Raw genomic sequence first — 15775 nt, forward strand, 5'->3', positions numbered from 1 at the left:
AGTCTTTTTCTACTAGATCCCAAAGATCTTGAGACCCAAGTAGAGCTTTCATTTGCAAACACCAATTTTCATAGTTTGTTTTGGTGAGACGAGGAAAGGAGGGTTGGAGGAGACTATTGGTAAATATTATTTGCTCTGATACCACTTTGAAGTTGTCAATGGAACAATGATCGGCTCGGAATAAAATAATATTATTTTTTTGAAGGTACTCAGAGGCTCAAAATGCTCATTGTTTCATTGCAAAATGACCCTATGGGTATTTATAGCTACTAGGGAAACTTACTAGATACAATACATCACTAAATAAGCATTTATAACACCTCTTCCCAAGGGTCACATCCATATTCTGAGATTAACACATAATTACTCAATTACTCATGCATTTTCTAAATAATAGGAGTTTCTATATGATTCTTAGACTCCCAAAACTCTTAGGCTTCCAACACTATTAATAGTACAATTAAGTTTATTTACTAACAGTCTATCACAAATACAGTTGACAGTAATACCTTTAGATCAATCTTTACTATGATTTCGAATAAACGTATCTTATTTGAGAATCAGAAGTGAAAGTCTTTGATCGCCCTCTCGGCCTCCATGGAGAAATGGACCATCTATTTCAGCCGGAATTACTTTTTCTTCAATGTGACATCACTTTCATTATTCCTGATAAGAGACTGTTTGGATGAGTTAGATGGTAATGTTTCGAGATGCTGTTCCATCATATTGTCATCAAAAGACCGGTGTTGTAGAGAATCGGTGCCCTTGTATCGTTGGGCAGTAGTAGTTCAGGGCTGCAACTTGCATACACTTGGTGGCTTTTTAATTTGCAGTTTCTGAGGAAGGGCGGTCTAGCTCAATAGTCTTCTATGTGCTGCTATGATCTTTGACTTAAGGGTGGTAAATAGTATTCTTTTTACATAAGCAAACAAAACAATGATGTTAATCATATTATTCACTGTATTTTTTTCGTTTGGCTGCAGGTGAGAACAATGGTTAAACCTGGTTGTTCACAAGAGGTGTTGAAGGCTGCCTTGAGTTCCATGGCCTCTGTCCTTGAGATCCTCACCCTGATGTCTCCTGCTGCAAAAAGCAGCATCACAGGACATGTCAAGTATTAGAAAATTGTCAGGTAATATACCGCGGAGCCTATGAGAACTTTGAAAATTAGACTTCATGCAGAAGGGTAGCCCGAGATTGAAATTTGCCAGTGGTGATGCAGAGTTTAATTCCTCGTATCGGTATTTATCCATCTGCTGTGGACCACTTTTGTTACCATTAATGGGTTTAGTTTTGTGTTCAAACAATTATCTTGACGTAATAAAATTTTGAACCTCAACCTGATTCAACAGCAAGGACAATGCCTTTCTGTTCATGCCTGTTGCTGTCATGCGATTATCGCTCATGAGCACCTGCTTTCAAGCCTGTCACAAGAAAAGCTTTGATTTGGAAATTTTAGCTACACTTAACTACTTTTATATGTGCATATCTAGCAGTTTCCTCAAGACATATCTTTCAAAAGAAACAAGTTGTGGGAGCAGTTATTTGTGCATAATGCCATGTACGAACCTTGCGAACTCAAGTGATAATCCACTCAAGGAGCAAAAATCATCAACTTTGATGGAACAATCACATTTGGTCAATGCTCTGTTTAACAGCATAGGTTGTGAAAGTCAACAGTAGTAATCATCCATCAGTGATTCTTCACCGCTTCCAAAAGGCTTTTTTCAAATTACTCTGGATTATAACTGCACCGTGCACACACAGCATGGAGCAGCTGGCTAAGTCTTATGACTGCACTGAAGATTGTTTTTTGCATGCAATATATATTCTCTCTGGCAAGACTGATCAGTTAATCCAAGTAAAGTTGCTTGAGAAAAATGGCAAATCTGATTCAACTTCTATAAATAGTATATGAATTGAAAAAATACAAAAAGGATATGAGATATATCAAATGAGCAACCTTTCCCTGGATGAAAATATTGTAACAGAAGAAAACATTTACCTTAAGAATCATGTTTTCTGGCAAAGATTGGTTTATGAACTCAGCAAAGTAAACAGAAAAAGAATAGCACAGTTTTTACCAGAAAATCTGGAAAAAAAATATCTAAACAGGAGAGGAAAATTTTAGCATGCAATCCACCACATCAGCCTAGACTAGATCTTGTCACCTCATAGGCCAAGAAACAGGCAGCATTGGCTGGAACACTGCGCGCCATGGCTGGCCCAAACCCTTTATAAAGGCCCCTGAACCCCTCTGACGCCAAAATCTTCTTGAAGGCATCAACAGATCCAGAATACTTTGGCTTGTGGTAGTCATCCACCTGAATTACACTCTTCACTACATCCGTCGGATAGACGGTGACCCAGAAAGATGCTCCAGCAAGGCCTCCGGCAACAAGCAAAGAGCCCCTTCCAAGTCCTGAAGTGTCTCTTCCCCCGGCAAAGAACTGCTTCAGGGCTTCATAGACACCAAACACTACAGCATTTCCAGGGACTTCACGTGCCAGGGTAGGAACCATGCCTTTAAATAAGCCTCTCAGACCACCTTCTGATCTAAGAACAAGTTTTGCCACGTCCATTGGACCTCCATATTTTACCACCCCAGCAGAAGAGGCTGGTGCAGCCAAGGCACTTTGGGCTTGCAACCTGTTTTACAATACCAGTAAAAGTAGAGTATCAAAGAACTGTACCAGATTCTATTGACTTGGTCTGCATTGATTTATCTGAGAGAGAGATTATATGTCTTGTTGATTCAGCCCAGGTCATTCAAGTTCTCTAACGTGTCTTTTTTGTTTTTTCCCTCTGAGAAATTTGAGGATGAAAAATCTCACCACAGGCCAAATAACCAAAATACCAATTCTGACAAAATCTCAATTCTTATGAAGTTAAAGAAAATGTGAAGTATTTAGCCATTTACAACTGGGAGAATTTGATCAAATCTAAGAACCAGAAACCCTCATTAAGCAATGTAAGATCTTTTCTTGATAGAATGTGGAAGAGAGTAGGTTACAATAATGATAAAGTCCTTTCTCACTAATGAGTACAGGTCTCATCAATATTAACTATCAGCCTTCTGAATAAATTACAGTTAAGAATAATCAATATGTGCTTCCATAGCCCAACTAGACTGTCACAAAACAAGGATAACCTCCAGCAGAACAATGATATCTGTAAGGTTTAAAGTTATTTATCCTAATCTGGGGAATTTTAATACTCCCAAAGAAATAGGAAATTGGTACCGCATGATACAAAAACTAAAAACAATGATAACTATCATGATCTCAAAGAGTATACAAGTACATGGTGAAGATCCAGTAGGCCAGCTGCAGCCAAGGCTTTGACATGTTAAGTATTGGAAGGTGCCAAAGTAAAAGACATTGGTAGCAGATCATCACATTACTCGCTCAGAAAAATGCTAAGAAGATTTGTAACTAAAAATATGACTGTACATGTAATCTATTCACATACATTCAGTCTTTTGCACCAAATTTTATCTTTTGTTGTAAATCAAGGCACAAGATCACTAACCTGCACTTGATCAATTCAGTTGGACATGCTAGAAATGAAACTGCAACCCCAGCACCAGCGCCACATACAATTTGCTGGTTCGGTGAGAGTGGCGCACCAGGTTCAGACCTCAACAGTGCCTCCATTCGTCCCCTTGCAGAAAAGAGAATGGCATTGAAGGCTGCAACAGTGGCAAGTGGAGCTCCCATCCCTTTGAATAAGCCCTTTGGGCCTTCTGCAGTAATTGTTTGTCTAACCGCATCCATTGCACCAGAATACTTGGGGAGTTGGCCAGGAAGTGGCGTAGGCTGGCTTTGAAGCTTTACCTTTATGGTATCAAATGGGTGCCCCACAATCAACAGCGCAGCCCCTCCGACTGTTCCAGCAATCAAGTCCTTAGCTACTTCTGCCATCTGTAACATAGAAAATAATGATAAATCCAAACTGTGCTTTCTGATGTTGGTTCTGGACTTTTCTTTACCCCTTTTGCTTTCTGATGTACTGCTAAATCCTTGTCAATCTTTGATTTAAACTAGGTTGGGCAAGTGATTATCTGATTGAATTTAATATAAACTAAAAACCATTCCTTATGAAATAAACAAGCAATAAACTTGGGTACTCTTCATCTTCATTGCAGAAATTTTATGTCAGAGTATCCACAATCACGTATTGACACCAATCTCACAACCTAAAGCCTATGATTTGATAACACAAGTTTCAACCTTGATCAATTATACATCAATTGATACATAAAATCACGAAAAACAATATAACAAGATATTAGCAACTGAAATCACTATATCATACAAGGATGAATTGTGCTATATCATACAATGATCCTGCCCCTCCAGAGATTCCAGCCCTGCTCATTCCCTGCCCGAAGGGAATGCAGTGTCAAGTGCATTCCCCATGAAAGTGCATGCAAGTTTAGTATCATAGGTTTATGATGCATAAGCAAAGTGAAATATAATGAGCTGCAAGGACAAAGGATGCATGAGAATATTCCAGGCACTAAAGACCAGAATAATAAGAGCTACATCTCCATGAAGCGAGATCATGAGAATTACTCCATACATCCATGACGATAGACATGCTGATTCAATCAAATAAAAAGATTGCAAAGGAATGTGTATCTCCTTTGGGATATATCATACATTTTGAACTGATAGAGTAAAAGAAAATTTAGACACAACTGGAACTCAGGGTTTCTAAATGCCTGCAATATCACAAACTAAAAATTGAAGGAAAGGAAAAAACATGCCTACAAATTACAAGCTGTTAGTCCACACTACCCAAAATTTTTGCTAACAAGTTGTCTTTTTCAAGTATAAGACCTGGATCACGTATGCTCAAAATTTATGAAATTGCATGCTGAAAGAATATGCTCAGAAATCGCAAATTTAAATGGCAGTGATATGAAACAATGAGAAGGTTGCCAAGACAGAATCTGATCTCATAAGAAAAGGTCACGGATACTATTAGTAGGCAAATTATGTGTCAAATAATAACTATTAAAAGTCCCTCTGACAATCAAAAAATAAGTACAAAAGTATTTCACTAGATTTCTTTCCTTCTTATTGGTTATAATTTTACTCCCCTTACTCAATAATATAATGAGCTTTTCCATGTCCACTGAATGAGGATCTTGCCGCTAACTTTCTCAACCAGTACTCCTATCTCACTGGGCTTAAAACAAATCACTTATTTTGGTTTTTTGATCCCATATTGTAGGGTGGATCTCGAAAGATATGAAAGATCCCCCTCTAAGCCTTACAAACAACTTTCATCAAAGACAGCTTACAATGTTGTTTTAGGTATTCATCAACTTGCAGCAAGGCTGTTTAGAACCTTCCAATTGATATCAATCTGCTTTAAACTTATAAAATATAAACCAATATGCATTGGGACCAACCAAGATTTCTATGCAAAAGAGCTTAAACTTCTATTTATTAGAACATGTTTTAAATTTAGAACCATCCTTCTTCTCTTCTCTTCTCAAACTAAATGCCTGCACAAATGATGGCAAATTTGAAAGTCTGCTATTGTGGTGGGTTTCAACTTTCAAGTTTCGCAGTTCATGGAGAACACTCATGTTCATGTGAGCATTGGAATTTGCTTTATATATATATATATATATATATATATATATATATATATATATATATATATATATAATTTATTTATTTATATATTTATTTTATGGCAGTGCATGTGAACTCAATACTTATTCTAGGAAAAAGAAGAAACAATATAAGGTAATGATTAGCTAGAGGTTTCACTTGTTAACTGGATTTCACTGTATTCCTGGTAATACTTCAAAAAAAAAAGAAAGCAAAATAACAAATGCTAATCTCATTTTGTAGAAAAGGAAAGAAACAAAGAGGGAAATGACAATTGCAACATAGGTCCCACAAAAGAGATGCCAATGTCCAATGACACAAAGGCTCAAGCAGCTGGATGAATAACATATACAAAAATGGCGTCAGATAGAGGATCCATGCTAAATAAGGACAATTTCAAAAAAAAAAAAAAAAAAAAAATCAATGACTACCGTGAAAACTCCTATACAGAAAGATAACCTAACAAAAAAACAAGACAGCCTAAGAAATTACTCCAGAAACAATCATTACAGCAATTGTTTTCGGGTTGAAAGATCCAAATAGATAAACATGCATCTACATGATAACAGAATTTACAAGCAACTTCCTAGCAATCCTTCTTCTTAAGAACACCATTTATTGCTATCTGGGCTCATCTTCATACTACACCCATAAAACATACATCTTCACACAATCATCTCCAAGATGGAGACGTTCTCTTGCGTCTACTGCTGTTTTGTTCCATTTCTTTTAATTAATCACCAAAACATCTCCATCAATTCCAGGTCGGGCAACAGAGACATGCAAGAAGAAACCACTCTCCAAGTATAAGATGAATGAGGCTCTCATTCTTCACAAGTATCCAAGATCAAATTATCGAGATCAAAAATACTCGGAAACAAAGCAAAACGAAAATCTTGATATAGCAGGAAACCCTCAATCCGTCGATCTATAACACCGAACGATTAAAAATAACAATCTAATCTTGGAATGTTAATTTAACATAATCAAAAAGAGGGATTAAGTTATAAAAGAAAACAAGAAACAACGCGGGGGTGAATGGAGCGAAGATCGTTACCTCCACTTAGTCGGCCTTTCTGTCTTCTTCTTTTTGTTATTCCCCTTTTTTCCCTCTCCGACAGGTTGTGGAGCGAGTCAGAGAGAGAGAGTGGCGGCCATTAGTAGTACATTATGGTAAAACTTGGACAAAAAGAAAGCCCTACCTTCTATTTATGAGGAGGATCGAAGCTGAGACCGGGTTTGTATGGATTCCACTGGGATCGGTAAGTAGATGCGTGTGTGAGAGGAAGGCTGGCAGGGCAGGTGGTGGCGGGGGGAAGAATCTTTTTCCTAAATCCAACGTCGGCGCCACGTTGGGATGGTGGTCATCCCTGTATGACCGCATTCCAGTTGCGTTTCAAAGGAGAAAACATTCGCACGGTCCCAAATGAGCTCGTCCCGCAAAATACTGAAGAGGGTGCTGTCGGCATCAATTCGGAACAACCACTGCTTCCACTTTATTTTAAAAAGACATGTAGCTTTTCTCGGGGGACTTGGGCCGGCATCCGCGGTTTAAAAAATTGAAAAAGAAAAAGCACTAATGTCTTGAGAAATTTAAAAAATGTTCGGGTGGCGATGGAAAGCTTAGGAGGCCACCTCCGACGGTCCTCAGATCGAGATTCCCTGCTGGTGCAACTAATGCAGAGACTCGAGGAGGCACCATATTTGAAGTCCTGCCATGGATGGATGTTCGATGATTTGGACCGGTCCCGTGTTCTGCTCCCAAAAAAAAAAAAAAGCAAAAAGAAAAACGTGATTGCATGAATCGCCGGACGTCAGGACAGCAATCTAAATCGCCCCCCTTGATATCCTGTTTCTCTAAAACGAGCTCTCTATCTTCGGAGTATGGCTTTCTAATATTGAAAGGAATCGTGAATATACCTACCTCTTTTAGTCACCATCCGTCATTCAATTGTTTGGTCAAATATAAGCATTAAGGATCGGTGATCCAGAGGTTGCCCCCCTGCGCGGCCAGGCAGCGACAACGACAGATGGATGGTCTGCTACACTCCGATGACACTCGAGGCACCAAAAGAGGATGCACATATTTGCCAATACAACGCACCACATCTAAATTCTTAAGCGAGCTCCTTTCCTTGGGGTGGGGGCGGCGCGTAGTGTACAAAGATACTCACGGATGTAGATGGATTTTTTGGGTAGCTTCAACGGCTGATCTCTTTTTCGACAGAGATGCGTACCAGCCAGATATGAAATGAACCAAGAACTTGGGAGATCAGGAGCAACCACGAATCCAGAATGAACGAAGCCAAAGCAACTACAAAAACATGGATGACATGAACAAACTTTCCCGAACCCACAGCATTTGCTCATAATAGCTAGAATATTAAATGGAATTAAAACCGGAAGGATGATTTTGGTCGACACCTGGCAAAAAGATTGAATTAGCAATCTTTAACATGTACTGAGATAAATGAAACAGAAACTGTAGACAAAAATCATAGACATCTCAATATGCACAGCAAGAGTTGTTTGATATAAATAGCAGGCATCTCAACCGGAACTGTACACTGCTATGAAGTGTAAAGAAATGATGAGCCACTCGATACAGCACCATCACTCGTAAATTCTACAGATCCCATCTTCCTCACTCTTTGGGTCTCAGTTGAACCGGTCACGCACATGCACTGACAAGGAAGGCCTCGCTTGTACCGAAAAGCAAAAGGGTGGCAGCTTAGCTTCAACCAAGTATCAGCAGCTGCAATTTCAGCAGTGAAGCATATGTACACCTTCTTTTAGACTTCAACATTAGCCTTGTTCCCAGCAAGGATGATGGAGATCTCCAACCCTCGGCTGAATGCTTGGTTAAATAGAAGTCGGGACTGGAATGTTGACACGAATGGGAACCAAGACAGAAAAGCCACAGGAGCAAAGATAATCATTCCCATACCAGCATCATACATCCGAGCAATCTCACGCACCGAGTGCCACATTCCTAAACTCTTCACCAATCCTTGCCATGTGATAGCAAGCTGTCAAGACGAAGAAAAATTAGTGGCACTGCAAAGTGCGATAATAAACATACAGAAGGCACAATAACAGTGTAAGGAATCAGTTTTCAAATAACATCCTACAGCTGCCTATGTCATGAGTTTGCGGCTAAATCATCTCCAGATTAGGTAATAACCCAGGGAATCAGGATCACAGGTGAGCGTCCTGATATAAAGCTCAGATTTTCATGCAGGCAATAGCAATTAATGAGTCCTGCATTGGCTCAAGGTCTCACTCTAGCGTTTATAACAAATATTCATCTCAAACCATCAGAAGGGCAAAAAATCAGTCTCATCTGTGCTTACTTTCTTGCTCATGGAAAATCTATAATAAATCCAAGAAGATCAAAACAATAAAAGAAAAAATATTTAAAAGGTGGTAGATCAATAACTGGAAAAAGGAGAGAGGCAAAAAAACAGATGAGAAGACAACTGTGAGAAAAGAGAATAAGAGGCACCTGTTTGTTTGAGATGCATGCCTCTTTTCTTTTCTTTTTCTCTGTTTTTTTTTAATCAGAACTGACATTGTTGATTTCCCCATAGACAAATGTTTTTCTAATAGAAGTCAACCAGCAAAAGACTTACTACATGTCTCAGCCACAATTACAAGTTTACATCTTGAATTGAAGACCCACTATTGTTGCTCGGATACGTCTAAAAAAATTATCATGAAAACATATGAGATCCATGAACATTATTAAATTTTCAACATCCCAGGAGATGCATCATGGACAATTGGAGATTGTACTGAAGTAGCACCATGAGAAAAATTTCAGATGATCAACTTTGCTGAGAACTCAAACGAAGCATTGGAGAACAGCAAAAGCCCACGAATTGACCTTTTCAAATTATAAATCTTGTACTCCTCAACCATTAACATATTCCTCAACATAAAACCCCTTGAAGGTCTTCATGAAGAGAACATCCTTTCATTTATTTGGTAGAATGACCAATTTGTGCAACTGCAAATAGCCTACACAATACGTGTGCATAGCTCTTTGCACCAAAACTTGCCTCTAATCCTTCAGGCATAACACTTAACTAATGCTTCGTAGTATAGACCAACCTAATCAGCAACACCTGATAGCATGTTTTGCTTGGGCAAGGGTAGAATTTCTTGGGATCAATCATATGAAGTATTTCTGAAATGCTCTATTGTAAACCCTCATGCTCAATCTAAGGTTTTAAATATAAAACCAGAAGGCAAGGAATATGAAGGCATACAATGACTACAACATAGGATGCGAAAAGAAACAAAACCTGATAATGGGATGCAAGACATAATGCTTTACCCTACCCCTACAAGGATGACCTTTAAGATCATAATGATCCTTGGACTTTGATTGGCACTGATCAGGGCAAACAGGCTCATACTGCCTGGTAGTAATAGGTAAATTTCAAACCCTTTCTTTTTGGTGTTTTCCACCATTTAAAGGTGGAAACAACTAGGGAGCAGGCAATCTACTAATAGATAAGCAGACTACTGAATCCAAAAATTATTTTACATGAATACCATTTAAGATATTACATGCAAATGTGGAGCAACTCCCAGTGTAAGTCTAACAATGATACTCAAAAATTAAAATTTATTCAGAATAAAAAGTTCATTTCTCAGTCTTAGTTCCAATTATATATATATATATTTTTTTTCTTGAGTTGGGTAAAAATTTCAACCATCAATCCTAAGTATTTCTCAAATCATGAGGCCTGTTCGTGAAATTCCACCAGGATCAAATACAATAATTTGGAAAGAGTGCATAGGGGTGGGAGGTAGGGCGGTAGGGAGCAGGAGAGCATGGGTGCCACTGGAGCCGATCCTTGTAGGATTAAAAAAAGAAAAAAGATCTAAAGTGGTCATTTATCCCCCTTTGGAATTGGGCCTGAGCTCTCTCCCTCTTCCTTCCCCCTCACACACTCTCCAACCATCTTGACAACCTGGCAGGATTTTGCCAAACATGCCCTAACGCTCATAAATTTAATTTTACCCAAAAGTTGCCAAAACCTAAAATCCTGGTACAAATGTCATATAACTCAAGTCTCTAAAGGATCTCACATAACAAACACTAACAAACACCTAACACTTCACATACCATTGAGGTGAAGACTATGATTCAAGGTTAAGAACATGGACATTGCTGGGAACATATTCTTTCTTTGTTCCATTGTCAAATCATTGGTAGTAAAAAAGTTCACCTTGAATGTACTCTAATTTTTGAAACGATGACACTAATTTCCAGTAACCTAATTGCATTGTAATCATTAACACACATATACAGTATTCAATGTACTTTTAGTTGCAAGTTGCATAAAGCTATATATTGTATTAACAATAAAAAAGTATATTCGCCCATCAAAACCACATCTTTTTCCAGATAACCAAACACAATAATGTTATGCATAGCTGTCAATTGTAGTCATCCAAAGAAAAAATGGTAGCTCGTGCAACTGCACTTGCAGGCAAACTAAACAGACACCAGCAAGTAGCGTTGTGATGTTTCTACTTGCAACAGCAAATTCCATCAAGGGAAAGGGAAATTGCAGGCAACCAAAAACTCTTAGTACAAGGAGTTCATCATCTGCAACAAGGTGTTCCAATAAATAAGTTGCTGTACCAATTGAATCAATCCCGTAGTGGCAGTGATTGCAAACATCCCATCTACTGAACATCCTTACAGAAAGTAAGTATCAACAAGCATAGCACTAGCACAACAGTTCTCCTCAACTAGAGGCAAATGTCCACCTAAAGTTACTACTAAGAAATGCAAAACCTTCCATCATTATATAAAAGATGTATAATTTTATGCAAAGGGTAAAAAGACCTCCGGCCATATATTAGAAACTGCAACAAGTAACAGTTGTCAACTTACACATAACATGGCCCAGCCAGTGGCAATAAATGCCAGCGAACTTGCAAACAAGTCAGGAATTGTCAAGCTCGTAACTGCAACAACTACAACAAGGGCAGCAATGAGTCCTATGGCAAAGACGCCCTGTGCAAATCGTAGAAAGAGCTGGATATTGGTGCTTTTCGGACTTAATGTAAAGATCTGCATGATCACACAAGAGAACCCTTTCAGGAAAATGAAATCAAAATATTAACTTTTGCATAATAACTATTTTGAAAGAGTTGAATGATGATGATTCTATTCTAACCTTGAATATGATGATGATGGCAAACAGCACAATCCATGAAAAACCATAGAGCTGACGAGAAAAAGGGGAACCAGTAGTTAGCAATCAAATAAAAGATCAGCAGTCGAGCATCTAAGGCTTTTTATTTTGTGGTCATGTATCCAGTTTATGAATAACGCCAGCCAGTTATTTTTAACAGAAAACATCACATACTCCAGCCCAGCAACAGAAGCTAATTTTGCATAGGACTACACAAACCCTACAACAGCTAGCTTGGGTAATGTCCTTGTCAAATTAAATTGATGATGGTGATTTTGCATCAAGAACAACAATAAAGCATATAATAAAGGGAACTACCAAATATAAACATTCTGGAACATACAGACAAATTTGCCCTGCAGATTATATCAGCATGACGCCTAATAGGAAGTGGTTTTCCAGCCAAAATTTAGTTGTTACATGAAATGCAGTATTGCAGAGGTTATGCTCTGGATGACTTGGCTTGTGAAGAGACAAAGTGTAAAGTTTCTCAACTGTCTAGTTCTAACAGAGAGTAAATCATGAAAAGCAACATACTCAACCGGCAGCAACTAGCTTTATCCATAAAAGCAATTGTTAAAAATTACATTACTGTGTGAATATACTACTCATTATAATCTTCTTCATGTCAAGGATTAAATAACCGTCTAGAAGCACGAGGACAATGACTTACTGCTAACGAAGTATTACTTCCGGTTAGATGTAGCTTGTATACAATGCCATACTGAAATATAAAAAATCTGAGGCTCAAGATTGTCTCCAAAATGCGTCCTCTCAATGTATGTATATGCACCTGCAGACACATCATATAATAAATTTTGCATGATCAACAATACCTTAGCATATCATTTGGCTAGATATTAAAATTGTTTCAACTTTTTAGGCCGGTAGAAGCATATTGCTCTTAGGAGTTGTACCACACAAAACCATAAATCAAAGGACATAAATTGTACAAGAACTCAATGTTCCCATTGGGAAATACACTATAATTGCAACTGAAGCAATTTCTGATATCAATTGAAAATAAATTTTAAAAAGACAACATGCATGAACATATCTGATCATCTTGTCATACTTCAAGTCTGAAGAACTAAGAGCAATGCTCGAAAGGTCAAGAGATGTCATTATTTTGCAGACCTGCCAAAACCTACATCTACAGTCATGCATACAAACTACATTAATTCTTACACAATCACTTACTAGAATGATTTATATTAAGTGACCTATGAAGAAGTGGAGTATAGGCCATTCTTTCTTGCAGTGTGTCAATCTTCAGTTTAAGGATTAAAGAATTTACTATGTAAGATAGTATTTAGCTCACAAGGTGTTATTTCTCCTGCTAATTTCATAAACCAAGAGAATATTTTCGTCAGATCCTCGTGTATATGGCAAATAATATGATTGATATATAAAACAAGGAAATAACAAGATCAAAGTGATGGGTTTTACAGTCTCATAGTTTCAACAAGGTGTACCAAATCGACTCAATAGTGCTTAGTAAGCAACGATCTGTTCATTCTAAAATTGTAAGCCACCAGCAGAAAGAATCAAGGAATCCATTTGACTATCTTTTATGGCCGCAGATAATGCTACTTAAAAGTGTCATGCCAATAATGACAAAGACAGGCATACTGTGAGCAAAATGTACGACAACTATAACATCCCAACTTGGAATGCATGTAAAGGCATTGGTATTCTGAAGTCAATCTTCTTGGAGTAACCATGGGCAATAAGCTCTATCCCAAGAAATTAAAATAATTATAACATTTGGCTTGAAAGTTCCAAGAATGATCTCAAAAAGCATATGATGTAACACATTTCAGTCTTCCATAGGCAGGGAAAGTGACACTAGTAGATGACTTCAAATTGATGAAATAAGTCAAGTTAGGGTTTGCAAACTTTTATAACCTTGGAAAATCTCAACTAAAATATGATTTGGAAAAAAAAAAAAATCCATTGAGAAAAGGCCTTTTCAATCCGACAATTTACTTTGATCTAGTCCTTCAAAACATATGCTCATTTTCTAATGAAAAACTACTACTCAGAAAGTCTGCTCTAACAACAAACAACATATTTGGAAAAAAGAAAAAAAGTTGTGAAGTAATATCTTAAGAAGAAGCAGATAACAGGAAATGAGATGATGAGGAAATCAACATTTTTTTTAAAAAAAAAGAGCATATAAATGATACTATGTATAGTATAAATATGATAACTACATAGTAACAAACCTGCTCTTCATCCCACCAAGACTCCCAGCTATTTTCCCCCTTCACCCCAACTCCGCCTTTATAAAGAAGCCAGGCAGTCCAATCATCAAAGTCCTCAACAGTCCTGGTAATTGCATATCAAAATGGCATGATCGAAAATAACATAGAGACACAATTAAAAGCATAAATTAATTGCTGCTTAGCAAGAAACAGATTATAACCTAAGATTACTAAAGAAATATAAAAATTATAAGTAAATCAGAATCTAACAACTGTTGTTAGAATTCAATTGACTATAAATATCCAAACAAAATGGAAACAAAAATTTCTATGTCAAGAAATTTACTTCTGCCACTCAAACCCAGATGGGTTGAATATGTATGGGGCAAAGAGCCACGATATAACTAGAAACCAACTGCTGACAGTAAGTAGGATAAATGAAGATGCACCACCCTCAGTATAACCATATGCAATGTAGACAATGAGAAGAAGTACAATTTCAAGTCTGTAAAAGAGGAAAGAATTCCAGTTATAGCAGACACCAACAAAAATTGTTCTCAGTATAACAAACATAAAGCATAGTAGCGTGAAAGATAACAACACTTACGCCTTGACAAAGTGACTTCGTGAGTAAAGTCTATAATTTTCAGCAAACTTGATATGACGAACAACAAAACCTCTTCCAGTTGCCTTGTACTGTAAGTGCATTAGCAATGTTATACATGACTACACAAGAAACAACTTTCAATACATGTTCAAAACAACAAACCTTAGCACCTCCATGAAGGATTGTTCTGCCAAAGTAGTGTGTTCTAGTTCCAAGTGAAAATGTGAAGAACACTGAGCACAACTGAAGCTGCATGGTAATAAAACTAAAAACAGCCTGCAAGTAATGCCAATGAAATTGATCAAAAGAAACTCAACAACATCAGTAAAGCATTGCATGTTAGCAATAATTGATGAGAAACTTTGAATGGAGAGAGAGAGAGAGTGCATAAACTCAAGTCAATCCTACTCCCCAACAAGTTAGGGTCGGCTACAAGAATCCTTTTCCTACATTGCGCCTCTATTTAGGGCTACACTTTCTGACAAATGTAGCGATATCAAATCCCTTCATTCCATGATACTTTCAGTCTACATTCAACCTATCTCTACCCCCCAATCCTTCTACATATATTAAATCACTATCCTTCTCTCACTTTATCTTCAATCAGTGCACCTATACTTTTTTACTAATGACTTCACTTTTTATTCTTTCTCGTATTACCACACATCTATTTCAACATTCTCATTTCGCTCATACTCATCTTGTATACATATTTTCTAACTGCTCAACATTTTGTATCATAAAGTATGGCTAGTTGTATGGCTATTTTATAATATTTTTTCTTCAACTTGGCAAGTATCCTATGGTCATATATATCCTTTTATCCATCCTGTTTTAATCATATGGATAATATCCTCTACAATCTTAGGGGTGGCAATGGGTCGGGTCGATCGATACCCATATCCAACCCGACAAGAAAAAAAATCATATCCATACCTGCCCCATACCCGTCTCAGGTCGGATCGGGTATACCTGAACCGATCTTCCTTTCTCCTTCCCCCATCTTCGCCACCACCCCACCACCGGCGGCAGCCCCATCTGGCCATCCCAAACCCTACAAAATATCATGCTTCCACCAAGATTAAGCTCTCAAAACCTCAAGGGACCAATTCA

General features: G+C 37.7%; 3 protein-coding genes across 6 annotated transcripts in view; 1 reads left to right on the plus strand and 2 right to left on the minus strand.

The window, feature by feature from the left end:
* Nucleotides 1-1405, plus strand: part of LOC105055023 (pyrophosphate--fructose 6-phosphate 1-phosphotransferase subunit alpha) — a 38751-nt gene extending 37346 nt beyond the window's left edge. For all 3 annotated transcript variants that reach the window (XM_073246914.1, XM_029267588.2, XM_010936713.3), the window contains one exon: nucleotides 984-1405. In XM_073246914.1, the coding sequence (XP_073103015.1) occupies nucleotides 984-1121 (138 nt within the window). In that variant the 3' untranslated portion in view covers nucleotides 1122-1405. The remainder of the gene's footprint in view (nucleotides 1-983) is intronic.
* A 466-nt stretch (nucleotides 1406-1871) lies between these two features.
* LOC105055021 (mitochondrial carnitine/acylcarnitine carrier-like protein) lies at nucleotides 1872-6936 on the minus strand. Of its 2 annotated transcripts, XM_073246915.1 has the most exons (4): nucleotides 6688-6816; nucleotides 4318-4383; nucleotides 3532-3923; nucleotides 1872-2649 (listed from the first exon to the last, which is right to left on the minus strand). In XM_073246915.1, the coding sequence occupies exons 2-4, from the start codon at nucleotides 4378-4380 to the stop codon at nucleotides 2148-2150; spliced, it is 957 nt and encodes a 318-aa protein (XP_073103016.1). In that variant the 5' UTR covers nucleotides 4381-4383; nucleotides 6688-6816; the 3' UTR covers nucleotides 1872-2147. The 2 variants fall into 2 exon arrangements, with proteins under 2 accessions (XP_073103016.1, XP_010935013.1); XM_010936711.4 differs by lacking the exon at nucleotides 4318-4383 and having other exon boundaries at nucleotides 6688-6936.
* A 1135-nt stretch (nucleotides 6937-8071) lies between these two features.
* Nucleotides 8072-15775, minus strand: part of LOC105055020 (callose synthase 10) — an 80406-nt gene continuing 72702 nt past the window's right edge. Inside the window, exons 44-51 of the mRNA XM_010936709.4 lie at nucleotides 14825-14938; nucleotides 14663-14751; nucleotides 14402-14560; nucleotides 14077-14179; nucleotides 12522-12641; nucleotides 11831-11881; nucleotides 11545-11724; nucleotides 8072-8659 (exon numbers count right to left, since the gene is read on the minus strand). Of these exons, the coding sequence (XP_010935011.1) occupies nucleotides 8423-8659; nucleotides 11545-11724; nucleotides 11831-11881; nucleotides 12522-12641; nucleotides 14077-14179; nucleotides 14402-14560; nucleotides 14663-14751; nucleotides 14825-14938 (1053 nt within the window). The 3' untranslated portion in view covers nucleotides 8072-8422. The remainder of the gene's footprint in view (nucleotides 8660-11544; nucleotides 11725-11830; nucleotides 11882-12521; nucleotides 12642-14076; nucleotides 14180-14401; nucleotides 14561-14662; nucleotides 14752-14824; nucleotides 14939-15775) is intronic.

Source organism: Elaeis guineensis, chromosome 12, assembly GCF_000442705.2.
Source record: "Elaeis guineensis isolate ETL-2024a chromosome 12, EG11, whole genome shotgun sequence".
NCBI lineage: Eukaryota > Viridiplantae > Streptophyta > Magnoliopsida > Arecales > Arecaceae > Elaeis > Elaeis guineensis.